At 42.5% G+C, this 25898-nt stretch overlaps 1 protein-coding gene across 4 annotated transcripts in view; it reads right to left on the reverse strand.

Moving 5' to 3' along the window:
* The window catches only part of lcmt1 (leucine carboxyl methyltransferase 1), a 111552-nt gene that overhangs the window by 16708 nt on the left and 68946 nt on the right, over positions 1-25898 (reverse strand). For all 4 annotated transcript variants that reach the window (XM_069928968.1, XM_069928965.1, XM_069928967.1 and 1 more), the window contains 2 exons: positions 24377-24438; positions 23854-23956 (listed from right to left, as the gene is read on the reverse strand). In XM_069928968.1, the coding sequence (XP_069785069.1) occupies positions 23854-23956; positions 24377-24438 (165 nt within the window). The remainder of the gene's footprint in view (positions 1-23853; positions 23957-24376; positions 24439-25898) is intronic.

Raw genomic sequence — 25898 nt, forward strand, 5'->3', positions numbered from 1 at the left:
GGTAGAAACTCACGTGAATAGGGTGGTGAAGAAGGCTTTTAGTATGGTGGCCTTTATCAATCATTGCATGGAATATAGGAGTTGGGAGGTGATGTTGAGATTGTATAAGACGTTGGTGCGGCCTAATTTGGAGTTCTGTGTGCAGTTCTGGTCGCCTAATTATAGGAAGGATATAAACAGAGTGGAGAGAGTGCAGAGAAGGTTTACCAGAATGTTACCTGGGTTTAAGCATCTAGAGTATAGGGAGAGATTGGACAGATTAGGTCTTTATTCTTTGGAGCGTAGAAGGTTGAGAGGGGATTTGATAGAAGTATTTAAGATTATGAAAGGGATAGACAGAGTGGATGTGGATAGACTATTTCCATTAAAAGGAGGAAAGATTAAAACAAGAGGACATGAGTTAAGAATTAAGGGGCAGAGGTTTAGAGGTAACATGAGGGGGAACTTCTTTACTCAGAGAGTGGTAGCCGTGTGGAATGATCTTCCGGGAGAAATAGTGGCGGCGGAGTCAATTGTATTATTTAAGAAAAGGTTGGACAGGTATATGGATGAGAAGAAGATGGAGGGTTATGGGCATTGTGCAGGGAGGTGGGACTAGAAAGGGGTGTTTGGTTCGGTGCGGACTAGAAGGGCCTAATGGCCTGTTTCCGTGCTGTAATTGTTATATGTTTATATATGTTAACCTGTTTGCAAAGGAGCTATCACTAATTCCAAGTCAACAAGAAAAAGCACATCTGCTGGGGTCTAGTGCAGTACAGAAAAGTGCTGGAGAAACTCAGCAGATCATGCAGCATGTAGAAAAGTAAATCAATTCTGCAGTATTTTCCTATGGCCAAAATATGTGCACACTGAATGCAAATGTAAACTTGAAATTGTTTCAAGACAAGTTTGGCACAGCCAATCTCTCATGGCATTTAAAACTGCATTGGCATGTTTTAATCTAATTGAAGATTGACTGCATTCTACGAACTAATGCATTCAGTTAAGATTTTATTCTGTTCTTTGAACTCCATTATTTTAGGTAACTCACCTTTTGTGCACACATTAATTTCCTTTGTATGCTGGTTGCACAGCTTTGAGATAACAGTGGCGGTAGATCCTTTTTTATGTGTTTGCTCCCCCTAATGTTAGAGCCTGGCTACGTCCCGAGGCAGAGCATTTGACATTAAGGCAAAGCACTTTCAACAGACATCTGACAAAGTACAATGAACAAAAATAAAGGCCATGGGGTTAACCAGATAGCAGCTGTATGCACCTGAATGGACAGAGTGGAGGTGAAGAGTTTTCACAGGCTGGAGAGAAGTATGGCATCCTGTTCCCTGAGGAATAGCAGTAGGATAAATGCTCATTCAGATTTATATTAGCCTATAGTGTACAGGAGACAGAGAAATAGGTGGGGGGGAATGGAAGATGAGCATCATGGAGGTGCACAGTACAGAATGGGCCCTTCGGACAACCATGCCCTTGCTGACTCATTTGTTCATCTACACTAAGCTCATTTGTCTGCATTTGGAGCTGATCCTTCTGTACCTCATCTCCGTGCCTGTTTCAATACTAATTGCACCTCCCCTGGCAGTGCGTTCTAGGTATCTGCCACACTGTTTAAAACAAACTTACATCTCAGATCCCACTCACACCACACCCGCGCCCCCTACCCCCTACTGCCTTGGAAAAGCAGACAGCATACCAGCTACAAGCTCTTCATCCTCCTCCCATTCACACCAATGTGCCAGATTCTTTCCCACCATTATCAGACTCTTGAATAAATCTCACACTAGCAAAATTACATTGCCCTTGCTCAGTAACTGCACTGTTTTACTTGCTGGATAGCTCACATTCTCACTGCACGTGACAATATACTGTCACAGTTGTGTATCATTGGGGGCAGTGCTGGCTGCTGCAGATGATGCAAGCGATGCAATAAGCAGAGGTATAAGCATGCATACACGGATATGTTAAGCGTCAGTATACGGGTGATGGATCTCAGATGCAGGAGGAGAGTGAGAGCGTCAGGATCACCCGTGTGGCAATGAGCCAATGAGAAGGCCAGAAAGGTTGGCCTGGGCGGTGTTTGGGAAGTTGAAGAATGTAATGTGATGTCTAGTGAATAATAAAAGAAGGTCGACTACATGGTGGCTGAAGGAAACGAATGAGGGTATTCTTTATTTGTTTGAAAGCTCTGGTAAATCAGTGCCATAGCAAAACCTTGACAATGATCCCCTTTAAAACTCCTTCCATATAACCACATAACCATATAACCACTTACAGCACAGAACAGGCCAGTTCGGCCCTATTAGTCCATGCCGTAACAAATCCCCACCCTCCTAGTCCCACTGACCAGCACCCGGTCCATACCCCTCCAGTCCTCTCCTATCCATGTAACTATCCAGTCTTTCCTTAAATGTAACCAATGATCCCGCCTCAACCACGTCTGCCGGAAGCTCATTCCGCATCCCTACCACCCTTTGTGTAAAGAAATTTCCCCTCATGTTCCCCTTATAATTTTCCCCCTTCAATCTTATACCATGCCCTCTAGTTTGAATCTCCCCCACTCTTAATTGAAAAAGCCTATCCACATTTACTCTGTCTGTCCCTTTTAAAATCTTAAACACCTCTATCAAGTCCCTCCTCAATCTTCTACGCTGCAGAGAAAAAAGCCCTAGTCTGCACAACCTTTCCCTGTAACTCAAACCTTGAAATCCTGTCAACATTCTCGTGAACCTTCTCTGTACTCTCTCTATTTTGTTTATATCTTTCCCATAATTTGGTGATCAAAACTGCACACAGTACTCCAAATTTGGCCTCACCAATGCCTTGTACAATTTCATCATAACCTCCCTACTCTTGAATTCATTACTCCAATTTATGAAGGCCAACATTCCAAATGCCTTCTTCACCACACCATCTACCTGAGTATCTGCCTTGAGGGTACTATTTACCATCACTCCTAAATCCCTTTGTTGCTCTGCACATCTCAATAGCCTACCATTTAATGCATATGACCTTCTAGAAAGATATCAGTAAGATTGAAAGAATGCAGAGAAGATTTGCAAGGATGCAGAAATAGGCCATTCAGCCCATCAAGTCTGCCCCACCCTTCAATCATGAGCTGCTCAATTTTCCCACTCAGCCCCACTGTCCAGCCTCCCCTCATAACCTTTGATGCCCTGGCTATTTTAGAACCTACCAATCTCTCCCTTCAATACACCCAGTGACCTGGCCTCCACATTCCACAGATTTGCAACAAATTCCACAGATTTGCCACACTCTAGTTAAAGAAATTCCTCTGCATATATGATCTAAGTGGACCTCCTTCAATCCTGAAGTTGTGTCCTCTTGCCCTAGACTTTCCCACTGTGAGAAACAACCTTTCTCCATCTATTGTGTCCATGCATTTCAACATTTGAAATATTTCCACAAGATTCCCCTTCATTTTTCTAAATTCCAATGAGTACAGGTTAAGAGGATGTCAAAAAAGTTCCTCATGAAAACCCTTTCATTCCCATAATCACCCTTGACAGCAGCCTCTGAACCCTCTCTAATGCCAACATATCCTTTCTTAAATGAGAAACACAAGACCTGCTCTTATATTCTATTCCACTTGAAATGAATGCCAGCATTGCATTTGCCTTCTTCACCAACGACTAAACCTGCAGCCTATGCTGTACAAAGAATCCCAAGCCCCTTTGCATCTGGGTCATTTTGATTTTCTCCCCATTTGGAAAATAATCTGCCCATTTATTTTTTCTACCAAAGTGCATGACCGTATGCTTTCTAGCATCCTATTTTATTTGCCACTTCTCTGCCCCTTCTCCAAATCTATCTAGTCTTTCTGCAGCCACCCTGCTTCCTCAACTATAACTGGTCTTCCACCAGCCTTAGCATTATCTACAAACTTGGCCACAAAGCCATTCATTCAATAATCTAAATAATTAATACACAACATAAAAAGAACCGGCCCCAACACCGACCCCTGTGAACATCACTAGCAACTGGCAACCAATCAGAATATAATCCCTGTATTCTAAATTTCTGTTCCCTGCCAATCAGCCAATGCTCTCTACCATGCTAATCCATTTCCTGTTCTACCATGGGCTCTTAGCTTGCTAAGTAGCCTGATGTGTAGCACCTTGTCAAATCCAAATACACAACATCCTTTGTCTAGCTTGCTTGTGGTTTCCTCAAAAATTCCATTAGGTTTGTCGAGCAAGATTTTCCCTTAAGGAAACTATGCTGGTTACTTAAATGGTCACTTAAACAAAAGTAACTTTTAATTATCTTTAAACATGAAAACAGAATCACACTTTAACTTATCACTATTAACTTAATTAACCTAACTTAACCCCCTTCTAATTCTAAGCGCACATGTATGTAATGTGTATGTAAGTTTAGAAAAGTTCTTTGATTCACAGAATCTCACCTCATTCTTCCAAGTTTACTGGTTGCAGGCAATTCTTATACTGTGCACAGAATTTAATATTTATGAAGTTCACTAGGCTTTGGTGCTCGAAAGAGAAATGGTTACCACTCAGGAAGGTTCTTGTCGGTTTTCAGAGAGATTTTTGTTGTTCGCTGGACACACACAACTGATTCTTTTAATCAGCCACTTCAGTGTCTTGCTGAAGAAACTTGCCCTATCAGGGTTTTCCAGATGATAACCTCTTTATTTTAGGTCACCACAGAGTTCCTTTTCGTTTCTCTTATTTCAAGTGAAACATTAGACAGCCAGTCCCCTCCTCTTGTATGAACCACAAGGGCTTTGACCAAGCTTAACTAAGTACTCACAACCCATCTTTCCAATGGGGTTTTTCCACAAGCTTTCCAGCTTGTCCTGTTCTAGTCTCAGCTGCTGCTGCTGACTGTAAAACTACAGAACTGATCTCTCTCTCTCTCTCTCTCTCTCAGAGAAAAGACTGTTTGACTCCCTCTCTGCTTGCAAAACACCACATGATCTTCCTAGAACAGCAAGCAACACTCCTAGCCTACGACTCCAGACCTACTCCTCTGTTGCTTTTCGAAACAACAATCCATTTGAAGTTCCTTGGGCACTCTTCAAAGCTTTTGCAAAGGCTCTTGGAGCTGCCCTGTCTGGCTTGAGCAGAACTCCAGCACTTTAAATGAGATCTGCTTTGAAGTGCCTGTATGTGAGCTACACTATAAATCTACCCCAATTTATCTCCCATAATCATATCTATAATCTGTTACAGTAAACTCAACCTTGAAAATCGACTTCAACATCTTCCCAACCACTAACTAATTTCCTTTCTGCTGCCTCCTTCCTTTCTTGAATAGTGGGATAACATTTGCGATATTCCAGACCTCTGGGATGATGCCAGAAATGGCTGCAGTTTTGCCCTCTCTGCCAGTCATCCCTCAGCAACTCCTTACCAGCTGTCCTTATTTGTGCACCAACCGCCTCTTCCTCTGCTTCTTCACTTTGGTTCCCACCTTCCCTGTAAATCTAGTTTAATCCTCCCCAACATCATTAACAAACCTCCCCACTATTGAGAACATCTACAGGGAACACTGCTATCAGAGAGCAGCAGCAATCATCAAGGATTCACACCACTCAGCACACGCCCTGTGCTAACTGCTGCCATCAGGAAAGAGGTGTAGGTACCGCAAGACTCGCACCACCAGGTTCAGGAACAGCTGTTATTCCTCCATCATCAGACCCCTTAATGACAAACTTAACCCTTTTACACTGAGATCCCAGTAAATCGGCACGTCAACGATCCGTGTTTAAAGCCAGGTCAGGTCGGAGCGTTCACACTGAACCAACAAAAGCTTGCTCAGTGCAACCTTTTACATAGGGACCTAGCATCCCAGTGCAAAAGGAGACGGGCCCTGCATTACAGCGTTAGAATCCCGGGAAAGGCCTTTTGCACTGGAGGTGATGTGAAATGCAGCGGCTCTGATACCTTTGTGGGTAAGATAAGGATGAAAATGATTCCCCATCCTGTTTTGGTCGCATTCACCCAGTTAAGTGAAGCCGTCTTTTGTACTTTATTAATTTTTTAAATTCTTTCTGCATTGCACAGTCTGTTTGGTTACATTCGTTATATGTTTACAGTTCTTTATTTGTTTACATGTATACACTGGGTACAGTTTTTTTTTGCATTACCAATATGTGGTAATTCTGTCTCACCCACAGAAAAAGGATCTTAGGGTTGTATGCACTCTGACATTAAATCTGAATGCGATTGGGCAGAATAGGCCTGCTGCCCCACCTTGCATCCTAGGGTGCTTGCCTACCCTCACTAAACCATCCACAATGCAAAGACTGAGGGAGCTGATCCTGGGAGAGGCAAGGAACTCCAGCAGTGCATCAACAGTACGTCAGCAGGTATAAGTTTTGAACTCCTAAAGAAGAGAAAAGAGTTCAATACAGCAAAGGCGATTTTATGGAAGAAAGGGTATAAATTTACACTGAAGCATCCTGCGGTATTGAAAATATTTATTCCAGGACAACAAAACAGACTGTTCTCGGATCCAGAAGAAGCACGAAAATTTGCAGAACAATTACAAAAATAGACTGAGGGATGAAGACGGGTAATGAGAGTAAAAATGATCACAATTGATATGTATGTGGGTAAAGACAAAAATAGACTGAGGGATGAAGACGGGTAATGAGGGTAAAAATTACCATGATTGATATGTATGCGGGTAAAGAGGTATAAGAGTGAATAGAGACAATGGGCATACGTGAAAGTATCTGTAATTAGAGGAAAACATAGATAGTATAGACAAGAATTAATAAGGGAAGGTAATGGAATAGAGAGAATAAGGAGGGAATTAAAAGAGTGACCTTTGTGACATATGAAAAGTGAAATCTTTTCTGGGGGGGGCTGGGTGGGGGAAAAGAGCGGTCACTGCAAAATCAGTTGACGCTTGCGAGTGGATTCGCAAATCCAAATGGAGAGGGGAGATGTGGTTGTCCGACAAGGGATAAAGGACAACTCAGGAGGGGAAGGGGAGATTGGGGATAAAGAAGATAGAAATAGGACAATAAGGAAAATGTTGGATGTTGTAGGAATGTTGTCTGGTAAAGAGTTGAAAATAAGAAAACAGAAATGGAAAAGGAGGAAAGGTAATGATGGAAAAACGGAAAGAGAAGATAAACAAAATATAAAATGGCTACGCTGAACTATATGACTTTAAATATTAATGGAATACATAACCAAATTAAAAGGAAGAAACTACTAAATTTACTGAAAAAGGAAAAAATAGATATAGCATTTGTCCAAGAAACACACTTAACTGAATTGGAGCACAAGAAATTAAAGAGAGATTGGGTAGGACATGTAACAGCAGCATCGTATAATTCAAAAGCAAGAGGAGTGGCTATATTAATTAGCAAAAATGTGCCATTTAAAATAGAAGAGGAAATAATAGATCCAGCAGGGAGATATGTTATGATAAAATGTCAGATATATTCGGAGCTTTGGAATCTACTTAATATATATTCACCTAACAAAGAAGATCAAAAGTTTATGCAAGATATCTTTTTGAAGGTAGCTAATACGCAAGGGAACATACTAATAGGAGGGGATTTCAATCTGAATTTGGATCCAAATATGGATAAAACGGGGAAAAAAATTAACAGGAAGAACAAAGTAACCAAATTTATAATTAAATCAATGCAAGAAATGAAACTTATGGACATATGGAGGAAACAAAACCCAAAAGAAAAGGAATACTCATACCTCTCGACTAGACATAAAACATACTCAAGAATAGACCTATTTTTGTTATCAGCTAGTATGCAGGATAGAGTAAGAAAAACAGAATATAAAGCGAGAATGCTATCGGACCATTCACCCTTAATACTGACAGTAAAGCTAGAGGACATCCCTCCAAGAATGTATAGATGGAGATTAAACCCCATGCTACTAAAAAGACAGGATTTTAGAGAATTTATTGAAAAACAATTAAAAATGTACTTTGAAGTAAATACGGAATCAGTGGAAGATAAGTTTATACTATGGGACGCAATGAAAGCATTCATTAGAGGACAAATAATAAGTTATGCAACCAAGATGAAGAAGGACTATAATCAGGAAACAGAGCAGTTGGAAAGGGAAATAGTAAACATAGAAAAAAAATTAGCAATAAAGGAAGATACAACCAAAAGAAGAGAATTGGCGGATAAAAAAATAAAATATGAAATATTACAAACATATAAGGTGGAGAAGAATATAATGAAGACAAAACAGAAATATTATGAACTAGGTGAAAAAACACACAAAATCTTAGCATGGCAGCTTAAGACAGAGCAAACTAAGAAAATGGTATTGGCAACAAGGAAAAAAGACAAACAAATTACATATAATCCAAAAGAAATTAAGGAAAACTTCAGAGAATTCTATGAACAATTATACCGAACTGAAAACGAAGGGAAAGAAGGGAAAATAGATGAATTTTTGACTAAAATTGAACTACCAAAACTACAAATAGAGGAACAAAATAAATTAACAGAACCATTTGGAACAGTAGAAATACAAGAGATAATAAAAAAATTACCAAATAATAAGACACCAGGAGAGGATGGACTCCCAATAGAATTCTACAAAACATTTAAAGATCTATTAATACCGCCCCTCCTGGATGTAATCAACCAGATTGATGAGACACAAAACTTACCAGATTCATGTAAAACAGCAATAATTACAGTGATACTAAAACAAGGGAAAGATCCCCTCTCACCAGTGTCATATAGACCAATATCTCTGCTAAACACAGATTATAAGATAATAGCTAAACTATTAGCAAACAGATTAGCAGAACAGGTACCGAAAATGGTAAATTTAGACCAAACTGGATTTATCAAAAAAAGACGCACAACAGACAATATTTGTAAATTTATTAACAATTCATGCAGTAGAAGGAAATAAAGCACCTGCAGTAGCAGTTGCTTTAGACGCAGAGAAGGCCTTCGACAGAGTAGAATGGAATTACTTGTTCAAAGTATTGCAAAAATTCAGTTTACCGGAGAAGTATATTAATTGGATTAAAGCATTATATAAGGGAGCGTTAGCGAAAGTGACAGTAAATGGACATGTATCAAAGCAATTTAACTTAAGCAGGTCAACGCGGCAGGGATGCCCACTATCACCATTATTGTTTGCGCTAGCTATAGAACCACTAGCAGAATCGATAAGAATAGATAATAATATAAAAGAAATAAAAATAAAAGACAGGGAATATAAAATCAGTCTATTTGCGTATGATGTGATAGTGTACTTAACAGAACCAGAACTATCAATAAAAGAATTACATAAGAAATTGAAGGAATATGGAGAAGTGTCGGGATACAAGATAAACGTAAATAAAAGTGAAGCAATGCCTATGAATAACGCGGATTTCTCAAAATTTAAGAAGGAATCCCCATTCAGATGGCAAATGCAGGCAATAAGATACCTAGGTGTACAAATAAACAAAAATCTAGGCCAATTATATAAACTCAATTACAATCCACTAATGAAAAAATTACAGGACGATTTAGAGCATTGGAAAGAGCTACCACTAACACTGATAGGAAGGATAAACTGTATTAAAATGAACATTTTTCCAAGGATACTATACTTATTTCAGGCATTGCCAATACAACTGACAGAAAAATTCTTCAAAGAGTTAAAGAAAATAATAAGGAAATTTTTATGGAGAGGGGGGAAACCGAGGATAGCACTAGATAAATTAACAGAATGGTATAAACAAGGAGGCTTACAATTGCCAAACTTCAAAAATTATTATAGAGCCGCACAATTAAGGTACCTATCAGATTTTTATCAAACAAGGGAAAAACCAGACTGGACGAGATTAGAATTAGATAAAATAGGGGAAAAGATACCTGAACACATATTATATAAATGGGACGAAAAATTGGTACAACATAGAACTTCTTCAGTATTACACCATCTCCTCAATATATGGAAGAAGATTCATGTAGAAAGAAATAAAACAAATTATTAATTACCAAAACTAATATTGACGCAAAATAAGCTACTCCCTTTTACAATAGACAACCTTTCCTTTAGAAAATGGGAAAAAAAAGGGATTAAAAGAATAGAAAATTGTTTTTCAGGAAGTAGATTCTTATCCTTTGAACAAATGAGAGATAAGTACAATATAACTGGAGATACAGCGCTGGCATATTACCAACTGAGATCCTACTTGAAAGATAAATTAGGAAGCAATTTGAGTTTACCAGAGGGAAGTAACCTTGAATATGTGATTACAGATACAATGTTAATCAAAAGATTTATAACAAATATGTATATTAAACTGCAAGAAAAGGAGAATGAGGAAACAAATGGTAAAACTAAACAAAAATGGGAACAAGATTTAAATATAAAGATAAAAAAGGAAACATGGGAGAAATTATGTTCTGGAACGATGAGAAATACAATAAATATGAGGCTGCGTATGATACAATATAATTGGTTACACAGACTATACATTACACCGCAAAAGTTAAATAAATGGGACCCAACAGTATCTGATAGATGTTTTCGATGTAAAAAAGAAAGGGGAACAACAATTCATGCAATCTGTACATGTGAGAGAGTAGAAAAATTTTGGGATGATCTCAATCAGATATTAAATAAAATAACAGAAAACAATATACCAAAGAATCCAGAGATCTTTCTCCTAAGTAACATAAAAAATAAAGAATTTGGAATTGACTTGGAAGATGCACAAAAAAGATTTGTTAAGATAGCCCTATCCGTAGCAAAAAAATGTATTATGTTTACCTGGAAATTGGAAGATAATTTGAAAATACAACAATGGTATATAGAAATGAATAAATGTATTCCATTAGAAAAAATAACATATAGTTTAAGAAATAATATTGAAATATTCGAACAAGTATGGGAGCCTTACATTAAATACAATAGCAAAAACCTACCGGGGACAAACATTACCTAAGTTGATGGAAGGAGAAGGAAAGAAAAGAATGGACTCTGTAGAATTTCTGGTGTATTTTTGTTGAATGACAACATTGTCTGACTGAATTAATGCAACCTAGATTGTATACCTAAAATGGATGAGGGGGGGGGGTGGGGGGGTGGCTTGGGAGGAGGGGGGGGGGAGAAAAAGTCACTGTAAATGTGTGAAAAAGAAGTGTATATCATGGCTATTGTGATTTATGGTGTGAAAAATAAAAAATTAAAAAAAAAAACAGTACGTCAGCAGGGATATGCTGCCCCCAGCATCCTGACAGTCAGTTGTGAGCTCAGCTCTTAAAATAAATTTAGAAATAAATTATTAAAAGAAGGATTTAAAATGTTATAAATAATCAAAAATTAAATATAAACTATAAAATGCCAAATACAGGGAAACAGAAGAACTTCAGATACTGAAATCTTGAGCAAACAGAGGACAGGAGGGACTCAGTGGGTCAGGAAGCATCCATGGAGAGTGATGTTCAGTCAATGAGAGTCAATGGGAAGGGACAATAATAATTCTGAGGGTGGAAAATTGGGAGGGATGAAGAGGAGATGGGATACAGGACAAGAAAGTGGGAGAGGAGGGGGGTGGGGGAGGGTGGAGGGAAAAGTAAAACACAAAATTCTGCAGTTGCTGGGATAGTATTAAAAATACAAAAATGCTGGAAGAACTCGGCAGTTCTCAGTGTCCACAGGAGGCGAACATATATAACCAGCGTTTCAGGCCTGAGCACCAAGGTAAGAAAAGTAAGGACAGGAGTGGGTAAAGGTGAGCTGAAATGAGTGGAACTGGGTTGAGACAGTATTGTAATATGTTGCAATATTATAAGTGATATAAAATGCCCTGCATTTACCTCTTTCCAGCAGGGCAGCCACTCTTCAAGGGAAAAGAGTTGCCTTCTCTACACAGTCAGCCTTCCTTCCACTCCCATCTCTGCAATGATCCACTGGACTCAATGGAGGAGCAGAGTGCCACACTGAACCACAGGCAGCTGGCAGCCAGCAGTTCCCATGGGACATCAGCAACTCAATCCGAGGGGGCAGAGATAACATTTGTTGCATGTTCCATTGGACAAAGGACCAGGCGTAGAGAAATTAGAGAAAGTGGGTGGACTTCCTTGCACTCAAAGTAAGAGATTTGACAAAGAAATCAAAAAGCAATTTTTTGAAGGTCATTAGTAAGACATTGATTTAAAGTGAGTTGCAAAAGAATCAGAAGAAATATGAGGATTTTTTTTCTCCTAAAGAACATATGATTACAGTCTGAAATGTACTAGGTGCTAGAGGCAAATTCAATAGCAACTTCCAGAATGATTCTGGATAAACACATGATGAATATGTTTGTAGGTGCAGCAGGTAATCAAGGAGGCATGGGATGTTGGCCTTCATTGTTAGAGGGATTGAATTTAAGCGCAGGGAGGTCCTGCTTCAATTGTACAGGGTACTGGTGAAGCCAAACCTAGAGTACTGTGTGCAGTTCTGGTACCCTTACTTGAGAAAAGCTTTGGAGGTGGGGCAGAGGAGGTACACCAAGTTGATTCTGGAGGTGAGAGGGTTACCCCATAAGTTGCCTGCACCATTCTTATTGGAGTTTAGAAAGATGAGGGGGGATCTTAGAGAGACATGAAAAGAACAGATAAGATAGAAGCAGGGAAGTTGTTTCCACTGCCAGGTGAGACTATAATTAGGGTACCCAGCCTCAAGAATCAGGGAAGTAGAATGTCGAGCACCATTTTGCTGACCATTGGAGAACCTCAGGGCTGTTTGCTCAACCTGCTCCTGTTCACGCAACTGACCCATGACTGCATTGCTGGATCCAGTTCCAACGGTGTCATCAAGTTTGCAGATGACACAACAGTCGTTGGCCTTATCAGAAACAATGAGTCACACTACAGAGAAAAGGTGGAAAATGTCGTGAAATGGTGCAAGAGTACTTCAACGCTCGTGTCGGCAAAGACTCAGAAACCTGGCCAGGAATCCTGGGCAAGCATGGCGTCGGCAAGTGCAACGACAATGGGCGCCTCCTGTTGGAGCTCTGCGCAGAACAGCGGCTTGTCATTACAAACACCCTTTTTCAGCAGAGGGACAGCCTTAAGACCACCTGGATGCATCCCCGATCCAAACACTGGCACCTCCTGGACTACATCCTGGTGCGAGAAAGTGACAAACGAGATGTGCTCCACACCAGGGTCATGCCTAGCGCGGAATGCCACACTGACCACCGGCTGGTTCGCTGCAAGCTCAACCTTCACTTCAAACCAAAGCCCAGGAACAATAAAGCCCCCAGAAAGAGGTTCAATGTTGGAAACCTGCAGTCAGACGAAGCGAGAGGAAACTTCCAGGCAAACCTCAAAGCAAAGCTCGACGATGCAACCCGCCTCACGGACCCGTCCCCTGAAACCCTCTGGGATCAGTTGAAGACTACCATACTGCAATCCACTGAAGAGGTACTGGGCTTCTCCTCCAGGAAAAACAAGGACTGGTTTGACGAAAACAGCCAGGAAATCCAGGAGCTGCTGGCAAAGAAGCGAGCTGCCCACCAGGCTCACCTTACAAAGCCGTCCTGTCCAGAGAAGAAACAAGCCTTCCGTTGCGCATGCAGCCATCTTCAGCGCAAACTCCGGGAGATCCAAAATGAGTGGTGGACTAGCCTCGCCAAACGAACCCAGCTCAGCGCGGACATTGGCGACTTCAGGGGTTTCTACGAGGCTCTAAAGGCTGTGTACGGCCCCTCACCCCAAGTCCAAAGCCCGCTGCGCAGCTCAGACGGCAAAGTCCTCCTCAGCGACAAGATCTCCATCCTCAACCGATGGTCAGAACACTTCCAATCTCTTTTCAGTGCCAACCACTCAGTCCAAGATTCCGCCCTGCTCCAGCTCCCTCAACAGCCCCTAAGGCTAGAGCTGGATGAGGTTCCCACCCTGGATGAGACATATAAGGCAATCGAACAACTGAAAAGTGGCAAAACAGCAGGTATGGATGGAATCCCCCCAGAAGTCTGGAAGGCTGGCGGCAAAACTCTGCATGCCAAACTGCATGAGTTTTTCAAGCTTTGTTGGGACCAAGGTAAACTGCCTCAGGATCTTCGTGATGCCACCATCATCACCCTGTACAAAAACAAAGGCGAGAAATCAGACTGCTCAAACTACAGGGGAATCACGTTGCTCTCCATTGCAGGCAAAATCTTCGCTAGGATCTACTAAATAGAATAATACCTAGTGTCGCCGAGAATATTCTCCCAGAATCACAGTGCGGCTTTCGCGCAAACAGAGGAACTACTGACATGGTCTTTGCCCTCAGACAGCTCCAAGAAAAATGCAGAGAACAAAAGAAAGGACTCTACATCACCTTTGTTGACCTCACCAAAGCCTTCGACACCGTGAGCAGGAAAGGGCTTTGGCAAATACTAGAGCGCATCGGATGTCCCCCAAAGTTCCTCAACATGATTATCCAACTGCACGAAAACCAACAAGGTCGGGTCAGATACAGCAATGAGCTCTCTGAACCCTTCTCCATTAACAATGGCGTGAAGCAAGGCTGTGTTCTGGCACCAACCCTCTTTTCAATCTTCTTCAGCATGATGCTGAACCAAGCCATGAAAGACCCCAACAATGAAGACGCTGTTTACATCCGGTACCGCACGGATGGCAGTCTCTTCAATCTGAGGCGCCTGCAAGCTCACACCAAGACACAAGAGAAACTTGTCCGTGAACTACTCTTTGCAGACGATGCCGCTTTAGTTGCCCATTCAGAGCCAGCTCTTCAGCGCTTGACGTCCTGCTTTGCGGAAACTGCCAAAATGTTTGGCCTGGAAGTCAGCCTGAAGAAAACTGAGGTCCTCCATCAGCCAGCTCCCCACCATGATTACCAGCCCCCCCACATCTCCATCGGGCACACAAAACTCAAAACGGTCAACCAGTTTACCTATCTCGGCTGCACCATTTCATCAGATGCAAGGATCGACAATGAGATAGACAACAGACTCGCCAAGGCAAATAGCGCCTTTGGAAGACTACACAAAAGAGTCTGGAAAAACAACCAACTGAAAAACCTCACAAAGATAAGCGTATACAGAGCCGTTGTCATACCCACACTCCTGTTCGGCTCCAAATCATGGGTCCTCTACCGGCACCACCTACGGCTCCTAGAACGCTTCCACCAGCGTTGTCTCCGCTCCATCCTCAACATCCATTGGAGCACTTACATCCCTAACGTCGAAGTACTCGAGATGGCAGAGGTCGACAGCATCGAGTCCACGCTGCTGAAGATCCAGCTGAGCTGGATGGGTCACGTCTCCAGAATGGAGGACCATCGCCTTCCCAAGATCGTGTTATATGGCGAGCTCTCCACTGGCCACCGTGACAGAGGTGCACCAAAGAAAAGGTACAAGGACTGCCTAAAGAAATCTCTTGGTGCCTGCCACATTGACCACCGCCAGTGGGCTGATATCGCCTCAAACCGTGCATCTTGGCGCCTCACAGTTTGGCGGGCAGCAACCTCCTTTGAAGAGGACCGCAGAGCCTACCTCACTGACAAAAGGCAAAGGAGGAAAAACCCAACACCCAACCCCAACCAACCAATTTTCCCCTGCAACCGCTGCAATCGTGTCTGCCTGTCCCGCATCGGACTTGTCAGCCACAAACGAGCCTGCAGCTGACGTGGACTTTTTACCCCCTCCATAAATCTTCGTCCGCGAAGCCAAGCCAAAGAACAACCTAAGTCTCAAGGTCGACAAGACAAAGGAGATAATTGTGGACTTCAGGCAGACCAGGGATGACCACCCTTCACGACATATTAATGGCTCAGTAGTGGAGAGCATAGGAAACACCAAATTCCTTGGAGTCCACATAATGTGGCCTATCTGGACACACATCATCTCTTCACTTGTGTCAGAAAGGCACAAAAGTGACTGCACTTCCTGAAGCGGGCAAGGCCACCAGCCATGATCATGCCAACCTTCTGCAGAAGCTCTATCAAGAGCAGCCTGGCCAGCTACATCAGTGTGGAATAATTGCTATAGAGCACTGGATTGGACATCAATCCTGAGGACCATAAGAGCAGCAGAGAGAATTGCTGGGGTCTCCCTCCCCCTATCTATTGGGATTGTTGTTTTCAGATTGTTGAGGACCCCTGCCATCCACACAACATCTTCCAGCTACTCCTGTCGGGGAAAAAAAATACAGGAGTATCAGAGCCAGAACCACCAGGCTAAGAAACAGCTGCTTCCACAGGCAGTGAGAAAGTTGAATTAATTGCTCATACTAATCCTTCAATACTCTACTATTTATTAAGCAAAATTTATTTACTTATATATACTTTCGAGTAATACAGTTGGCGTCGCAGTTAGCGCAATGTCTTTAGAGTGCTAGCGCTGTCTGTAAGGAGTCTGTATATTCTCCCTGCATCTGAGTAGGTTTTCCCTGGGGGCTCTGGTATCCTTCCACCGTTCAAAATGTAGGTATAGGTTAATGGTGTGTCAATTGGGTGGCACAGACTCAAGGGCCAAAATGGCCTGTTACCATGCTGAATGTCTACATTTTAAAAATTTAATATACATACTGTGTGTATATATATGAGTGTGTGTTTGTATATATCTCATACATCCCCACAATGCTGGAGAAACTCAGTAGGTCAAATAGTGTCCTTTATATATCAAAGGTAAAAATACATATCCCATGTTTCGGGTTCATCAAGGGAGGAAACCCACACAGACATGGGGAGAACGTACAAACTCCTTACATACTCTACTATTTATTCGAACCTTGGTCCCAATCACTGGCGCTGTAACAGTACTGCGCTAACCGCTATGCTAATCCTGCCACCATAGAGAGGAAGAATCCTGGGAAGGATGGAGAATTGTGCTGGGTTCAGAAGCTTGGTAAATCATGGCAAACCCGTGGAGTGATCAGATAGTCTGGATCTACAAGGGGAGGAGATGTAGCACGACCTTGTGTCGCTCCTCAAAGAATCAGAGTTCCTGGGAAGTAAGGAGTGCTGTGGTTGCAGCACAAAGCCCTGGGGAGAAAGGAATGAACAGATCACCCATTGAAAAGGTGAGAGATGTTATACATCTAAATGTATAATGTCAACCTGGAAATCAGAAGAGAGCCTGAGAATACAGCAATGGTACATAGAAATGAATAAATGTATTCCATTGGAAAAAATATCATATAATTTAAGAAATAACACAGTATTCAAACAAATTTGGGAACCGTACATAGAACACAACAGAGAAGTCCTACCACGGACCTCCAGACGAAATGAACTGACCCAGTGTGTAAAAGTAGATGACACAATTTTCTTGTTTATTTTCATTGTGTGATGACATTGTTTAATGGGTTTAATGTATCGTATATGTTGAACATTTAGTGGGTGGGGAGGGGGTGGGAAGGAGGGAGGGAAGGGATGGGGGAAAAAGGGGAGAAAATGACACTGTATATTCAAGAGGGAAATGTTTATGTGTATTTTGGTCAATATGGTTCATAGTGTGAAAAATAAAAAAAAATTAAAAAATGAAAAGGTGAGATGGAGTGCTGCAATAGCAATGCTCCATCATGGAAGAACTAGATAATAAAGGCAGTGAACTATATTGCAGGCTAATTTAGCTGCAGCATTTGGAAGCGACTCATTGGGATAGCTGGCAGTCAGATCCAGTCAAGGTTTGAGTACTGATGTTGTAAGGGATTAGTGCCAACAGGTGATCGGGGGATGGGGTCGCCTGGATGGAGAGCGAGAATGTAAAGCAGTATTGCAAACATTCTCCCCCCTATGAGCCTGAACCCCTGCAGGCCAAACCAATGACCATGAGTATTTTGCTAGTCCCTCTGAATGGAGATGACGAGGAGGGCCAGGAAGCATCCCAGGGTCCTACGATACCACTACGACCAGTCTGAGGATTGTAAGGTAAAACATCATGAGATGGGAATGTGTAGGGAGTTACCCGGTACAGGGCAGTAACAAGAAGGGGAGGTGTCCTTGTACTCCTGTTAGGTAAAACATCATGAGATGGGACCGGAGAAGGAGTCACCCAGTACTAAGGAGTAACAGAATGCATCCTTGTACTTACAAGATAAGAGAGACATTGATGGATTGAGAGGCAGGAAGCTAGCAGGGAAAGGATAGCAACAGTTTTAGTCATTGGACAAGTAATGATATGATGATGTTCTAAACATGTATCCAAGGGTATAAAAAATCACCATTTTGCTGATAACGGCAGAATGCATTCTCCGACTAACTTGTTAGTCGCAAGTGTTACAATCCGGTAATAAAGAACAAAGAACCCTGATTTCGACTCAGCCTGGTGTTTGTCTCACTCATTCATGAACAAAGCAGACCTAACAGGAATCACTACCTGGCCATGTGGCCGGGATAAGGGAAGTAGCAGCGTGAGCCTATCAGGTTGGGAAGGTGTATCCTGGGTAGATTGTCCAGTCAGCAGCCTGAAAGAAACCGTCCGAGGGCAATGCATCCCGATGGGATTGGGTGGTAGCAGCAGTCCAGGTAAGGTACTTCTCCTTGCTGGAGTGGAATTTACAGTCCCAGGCAGAGTTGAGACTGGTTAAGGTTACATTAAAGAGAGTGGGCTCTGGTTATTGGACTCTGGTATTTATTGATCTTGCTCTGGAAAACAGGTGCTGGCTGTCCACCCTATTTAAGCCTCTCAGAATCTTGTAGACCTCCATGAAGTCTCCTCTCATCCTTCTACGCTCCAAAGTGAAAAGTTCCAGCTCTGCTAACCTTGCCTCATAAGACTTGTTTCCCAATCCAGGTAACATCCTGGTAAATCTCCTCTGCACCCTCTCCTTAGCTTCCACATCTTTCCAATAAAGGTGACCAGAACTGAGCACAATAGTTACCAAAACATGACCTCTTATCTCCTGAACTTAATTCCTCTATTAATGAAATCCAGCATCCCATAGGCCTTCTTAACTATCCTATCAACCTGTGTGGCAACCTTGAGGGATATATGGATTTGGGCCCCAAGGTTCCGCTGTTCATCCACACTCCTACGTAACTGACCATTAACCCTGTAGTCAGCCTTCTGTTCTTCCAAAATGTATCACCTCACACTTATCCAGATTGTAATCCATCTGCCACTTTTCTGCCCAACTCTCCATCCTGTCTATATCCTTTTGTAAACTAAAACTACTTTCAGCTCCATCCACAACTCCTCCAACATTCATATCATCCACAAATTTACTGACCCATCCCTCCACCTCTTCATCCAGGTCATTTATAAAGATCACAATGAAAAGGGGTCAGACTGAATTTGAAATTTCTTTACTGATATCACTAACTAGTCAACACTAGATCTAGTCTGCTCCCTCAACCTACTGCTCCTCCAATGCACTCTGCCCTTGCCTGTTTTTACAGTACCTTTCTCACCAGAATGTTATTTACCGTTATTTTTGACAAACTATTATTCTCCTAACTATAGATAGAAAATGGGCTTATGCAATATTCCCATCAGTGAATTACACTTCATCCTACACCATAGATGGGATATGGGCTTACACATTACTTCCATCAGTGACTTCTGCCCATTTCTTATCTGCTCCAAAATGGATTCTCCACCTTCAGCTTCTGAGCCAGTAATGATACTCACCATTGCAGTGATCCATCTGACATGAACTGAGCTCCCATTCCCTTTCTGTTGAAATGTCAAATCCCCCAACATTCCTGGTATGCCAGACCACAGGTCATAGCAGAGACAGGCCCTTCAGTCCACTATGCCCATCAAACACCGACATATACCATTACCACTCTGATCCGTAGCCTTCCATGCTTGTCCATGTGTACTCCCTTAACAACTGCATCATCCTCAGCCTCTTTGTGACCTGCTGAGTTCTTCCAGCATTTTTCTGTTTTTACTGCAATCACAAGGACTGCAGACTTTCGTGTTTCACACTGTCCTCAGCCATATATTATGTTACTTATTGAAAAAGGCTTCACTAAATTTGTCAGACAGGATCTCGTACCAACAAAGCCATGCTGACAATCACTGATCAGCCCCTCAATGTCCACCTGTAGATTAACCTGACCCTCAAAATTGTTCCCAAAAACTTCCATTCCAGACATTAGATTGGATTAAGGGTGGCGGAGATATTTAAATTTTAAAATTTAATTTAAAACATTTAAATTTAGTGCAATGCTATTACAGCACCAGCGACCTGGGTTTGAATCCAGCGCTGTATATAAAGAGTCCCCCTGTCTGAGTGGGTTTCCTACTGTTCAACCCTTCAAAACATACTGGGTTTGTAGGTTCATTGAGGTATATGGGCAGCATGAGCTCATGGGCCGGAACGGCCTATTAATTATACTATATGTCTAAATTTTTAAAATAAAATTTTATTAACAAGCCTCTAACTACCTGACTCACCCTTTCTGCTGTTCCTGAAATTGGGGACCATATTATAATCCTCTAGCACCAAACACCTCAGAGACCCAACAATCTTCTCCATGAGCTTCCATAGCAGCTTGGGCTGCATCTCATCATTCCCTGAGTTTGCCCCCCTTCATGACACAAAGATAACAGACAGAGCAGAGCTGTATGTCTAAATTTAACATGCTCAAGAGTATTTTCTGGCCGTAGACATTTCAGATATTTCAAGGCCCCCTTTGGTCTCCTAATTTTTTACAGGTTAAATTCTGTTGGAACACAGTTCTACTGCTGGATGATCTTGCACAATGGATGAGGGGATCCAGAAATAAAGATAGAATTTCTTTTCACTGAGTCTGCATGCAAAGATTACTCCTATCAACATATTCACAAGCAAATGTAAGCAGGAAGGTGGAGTTGATGTTATTTTCCATCTCCATTGGTTCTGCAAAATAATCCACACTTCAGAAAGAAAAAGGCTGAACACTGTGGGTCCGTAGGCACTTCAGAAAATGACAAGTATAAATTCTTCAAAGGTCAATGTTAGCAGGTTGCTTTCCATCAGAATAAACATCCTTGAAGACTGAGAAGAACAAAAAAATATTTTCTCGAAGGATTGTGAGCTTTTGGAATTGCTTGCCCCAGAAGCCTATGTTGAAGGTATCCTTGAATACCTCCAAAACTAAGATGGATTTTTAGTTCAGATTTAAGGGAATTTAAGGGAGGGTCAACCTGAGCAAAATTGATCAGCCACTTTACTGAATGGTGCACAGGAGCTGAACTGCCTACTCCTGCTCCTATTTCTGACAGTCTGTTCTTTCAGTATTTTGATCATGAAGATCTCACAGGGGAGTTGGTGAGATAATACTGCCTGTGCTGCTAACAGCAGCGCTACTGAAATTAAGTACATCTACACAACACGAGGGTGAACCAGTAAATGACATTATTTGAACCTCCCCCGCTGCTTTTAGGGGACGACCCACTTCCTGTCTGGGGTGCACTGGTCTATGGGAGTGACGTCAGAGCATTGCGGAGTCACTGCCTGTCCAGCGACGTGCAAGCAGGAAGTGGCGACATCTCCTGGGAAACATATGTCACCAAACATAGGCGCCACCTTGTACCAACGTCTAACCACACAGTTACTCGGCCCACTACACCAACCCCCCCCCACCCCAAAATCGCTGCCAACCTTTGAGCAAGTCACAGTACTCTCTTTAGGTGGTCTGACCTGGGGAGCTGGGACAGGCTGGACTGAGTCCAGATGCGCTGACTTGAGGCGGTCAATGGTAAACATGTCCTGCCGCCCATCAATGTCCAGGGTGAAAACGACGCTGTCATGCTGTAACACCTTGAATGGGCCTTTATAGGGGCATTGTAGGGGTGTTCCTCTGCGAACAAAAATGAAGTCGGTGGACTGTAGATCTACCGGGACGTGGCAGGGTGGAGAGCTGTGTCAGAAAGGTGTCAGAGGTTTTAGCTTACCCATTTGTTCCCTCAATCGCTAGAGGATGTCTAAGGCACTGGGTTGTGGGCCGGGAGGGTTGAAGTGAATGTACCCTGGGATGGAAAGCGGGGAGCCGTACACCATCACAGCGGGCAACGCTGGTGGGTCTTCTTTTGGTGATGTGCAAATTCCCAACAGCACCCATGGGAGTTCGTCCATACAATTCAGGCCTTGAGCTTTCAGGGCTCCTTTCGGATGGCAGTGAAAACGTTCAACCAGTTCGTTTGCCTGAGGATGGTAGGACGTGGTGTGATATGACTGGCTGCTGCAGAACTTGGCTAGGTTTGCCCAGAGCGAGGACGTGAACTAGGCTCCTTGGTCTGAGATGATGTGGGTCAGGACGCCAAAGCGTGTGGCCCAAGTGGACAAGAAAGCTCTGGTGTAAGTCTCTCTTTCAAATATGGGCAGGAGTATCACTTCTGAGCAATAGGTAAAACAGTCAACTATTGTTAATAAATACCACATACCTTGGCTCACAGGGAGTGGACCAACGATGTCCAAGTGCATGTGGTCAAACCGGCGTTTCACCGGGACAAAACTCTGGAGAGGGGCCTTGGTGTGTCTGTCCACTTTGGCGGGATGGCAGTCCAAACAAGTCTTAGCCCAAGAGTTACGTCGTGATGGAGGCCGTGCAATATGAACTTGTTGGACAGCGGGTGGACTGTGGACCTTATCAAAAGGTGTGACAGGCTGTGAATTTGGTCGAACACCTGCCGTCGCCAGGTCATGGGTAGGATGGGTCTGGGGAAGCCTGTGGACATGTTGCACAGTAAAGTCAGGCTCCCCGGTGAAGGACAGAAATCAGGCTGGTGGTGGCGGTCCAACAGGCCTGGACGTCCACATCCTCTGCCAGTTTGGCCAGTTGAGTAACAGAGTCCTCCTAAGATAGCAGATTTGGCCAGTCTGGACAGAGCATCGGCCACAACGTTGTACGCCTGCGCTTGGCCGATGTCCGTAGTATACTCAGAAATGTAGGAGTGGTGTCATTGCCTTGTCAACCATGGGTGTGAGACCTTGTTGGTTGCTTGAGTCGGTGCCTTGTGGTCTGTGTAGGCGACATAAACCCTTCCTTCTAACAAGTACTGGAAATTGCCAGGTACAGGGCCAACCGCTCGTGGTCGAATGCACTGAGGTTGAGTTCTGGTGTCTGGAGATGTTTGCTGAAGAAAGCCAAAGGGAGGAAGAATCTGGATGGCCCAAAGATATGGCCTCCGCTAGTGACACTTTGGTTGCCAGGAATGTTTCCACGGTTTCGCATGTCCACTGGAGCGCCTTGTCGCCAAGTTTGATGAGGTCAAATAGGGGTTGCATGAGGGTGGCCACTCCCGGGAGGAAACAATGATATAATTTCACCATCCCTAGGAATTCCTGTACGCCTTTGATGGTGCTCAGCCTGGCTGTGGTGGTAGTATTCAGGGCACCGATGACATGCCAGTACTTGGTGTCCTCCGAGACAATGCCTCTGACCTGGAACCGTGTCTCGGCCAGTTGTAGCCAGTTCCTGGGCTGGTTACCCCAGAAAGGAAGCAAATGCAGGCCCACAGCATTGGTCGCAGTCATGGAGACTGTCCCTGTACTAGGCATCCTGCATTTTGTCGTGTTTGAGGTGGGTTCCAAAGACGGTGGAACTTTCGAGGTCACCACTGTAGTGGCCTGCTAATGACAGCACTCCCAAAATGAAGCTCGTCCACACAACATGAGGGTGAATCAGTGACTGACTTTATTTGAACCTCTCATGTTGCTTTTAGGGGACCACCCACTTCCTGTCTGTTGTGCACTGGTCAATGTGGAGTCACTGCCTGCCCAGCAACGTGAAACCAGGAAGTGATGACATCTCCCAGGCAACGCATGCCGCCAAATACTGCCTTCTCCTGAAAAGGGAGGGGGGCCCGCGCAATCTTGTACCAACTGTCTGGGGCGGCGATTCGGCCCATCTGCCCACGTGGTCGCTCAGCCTGCTACACTTGCAGTTACAGTTACACAATCCACGAGTGTGACAAGAATCAATTAGAGCCACTTACTTTGTATCCAGACCAAATCTTTTCAGTCTTTCCAACAAGGTGGGGTGGTCACGGAGATCTTGCCCAATAATGGCATAGCGATCAGAGTCCATGCTGCAGCCATCTGGCCAATGGACAAAAGCATCTTATGAAGAGACTCTTCATCATTGTAGCAAATCAAACTTCATTACAATGCAAATTCATTTGAACTACACCGCACGCTTGACAGGGGTGTGATGTGAAGGAACTTGCTGCACAAAGACTTTGGAGACCCCTTTTGCTCTTCTAGCATGTGTACTGACAAAGTGACAAGCAGTACCAGTTATCAACCAGACATCCTAAAGTTGTACAACTCATCAAATTGACCACATTCAGGGCCTAATTGAAATGTGCAATGCATAAATTTCTGTGGCTTAAAAGGCATCTCTCAATGGGATTGGTTCATTCATACAGCTAGTTCAAGAGGAAACTATATCTCTGGAAAGCCATTTAAACCTCAATAATATTTGAAGAGAAGATATAAAAATAAATTTTTCTTTCTCACCTATCAGCAAGCCACTACTTGAATGTGTTTCTATAATAGATATTGACAATGGAGACTTTGTTCTAGAGAAAAGAGTAAACAATTACATGTGGTTTATTGATAAATGATTTAGAAAAGGATTTCAACAATGACTCAATTCAACAAACATCAACACCATCATGTATACAAATATGCTTTAACAACAGATTCGCAATTTAAATATCAAAATGATATCTTTATATTAGCTAGAATCTAAATTCAAGTAAGATGTCCAAATTTACATACTGCAAATCTCCATTGTGTACTATTAATTATATTCATTCAAAAATTTTTCAACCAATGCAAATGTTTATAGTGTGAAATCAAAATGAAATCAATATAAAGAAAATTGTGTGCAAATGTCTTCATTAGATCCTGACCATAATATAATAATCTCTGAACGTTGATTTTTGTAAATATGAACCATTTTCCCACAATGCCTGAAATTTCCAACTATTTAAATTATGATTAATTTATTAAAAATAAACTGATAATAAGCTGCATTTTAGATACCCTTGTTTCTCTGAGGCTGTATATAAACTGTTTAGAAATTTAACTGTGAACAGAATTTTCAGAGTGCATAATTTTTCTTAATTGCATCAGTAGATTTTTGTTAGCTTACGTTCTGCTGTTATCTCAATTTTAACTGTTCACAGTAAACTATCATAGCTCTCCAAATTTAGCTTGTCACTGGAAACGATCTCTCATTGATAGATGTTTCAATTTACCCAACGATAATAAAACTGATGTTTGTATCATTTGAAATAGGGTAATGATCTATAGATTTGTCTCTGTCTTTCATACCATTTTAACACATCTGCAGTCCCCAAGTTTAAACAAACACAAATATTTTACTGTTTTAAAAACTAAAACCTTTTAAAACTATTTGGGGACCACTTACAAAGGTTCTAGATAGTTTAGATTTGTCCCAATAATAAAAGGAAAAGATGGTATGGTAAAGGAACCATGGTTGTCAAGAGAGGTGGGTCAGCTAGTCAAGAAGAAGGAAACAAACACGAGGCATAGGAACCAAAAGTCAGGAAGGACAAGAAATAGATGAGCACAAGGAGGCTTTGGGAGATAGGTTTAAGGAAGAACCCTCAGGCATTCTGCACATACGTGCAGTAAGGGTAAGCTGGGGGAGGGGGGGGGGGGGTGGGATCATATGCCTGGAGTCAGTGGAGGTAGGAAAGATCCTAAATAAATATTTTGTTTCAGTGTTCATGAAAGAGACCTTGGTGATGGGAGGTCGGTGTAGAACAGCCTAATGTCATGAAGCATGTTGAAAGAGGAAGCGCTGTCTCTTCTTAGAAATATATGAATAGGCAAGTTCCCAGGACCAAGTAGGATAACCCTAGTTTATTACAGGAAGAGTGGTAAGAGATTGCTGGAGCGTTTGGAATGAATTTTGAGTCCTCACTGGCCAAAGGAGAGGTATCAGCAGATTGGAGAATGGAAAAGTTCCCTTGTTTAAGAATAGCAAAAGGGAGAATCCTGGTCATTA

Source organism: Narcine bancroftii, chromosome 3 (assembly GCF_036971445.1).
Source record: "Narcine bancroftii isolate sNarBan1 chromosome 3, sNarBan1.hap1, whole genome shotgun sequence".
NCBI classification, from domain to species: Eukaryota; Metazoa; Chordata; class Chondrichthyes; order Torpediniformes; family Narcinidae; genus Narcine; species Narcine bancroftii.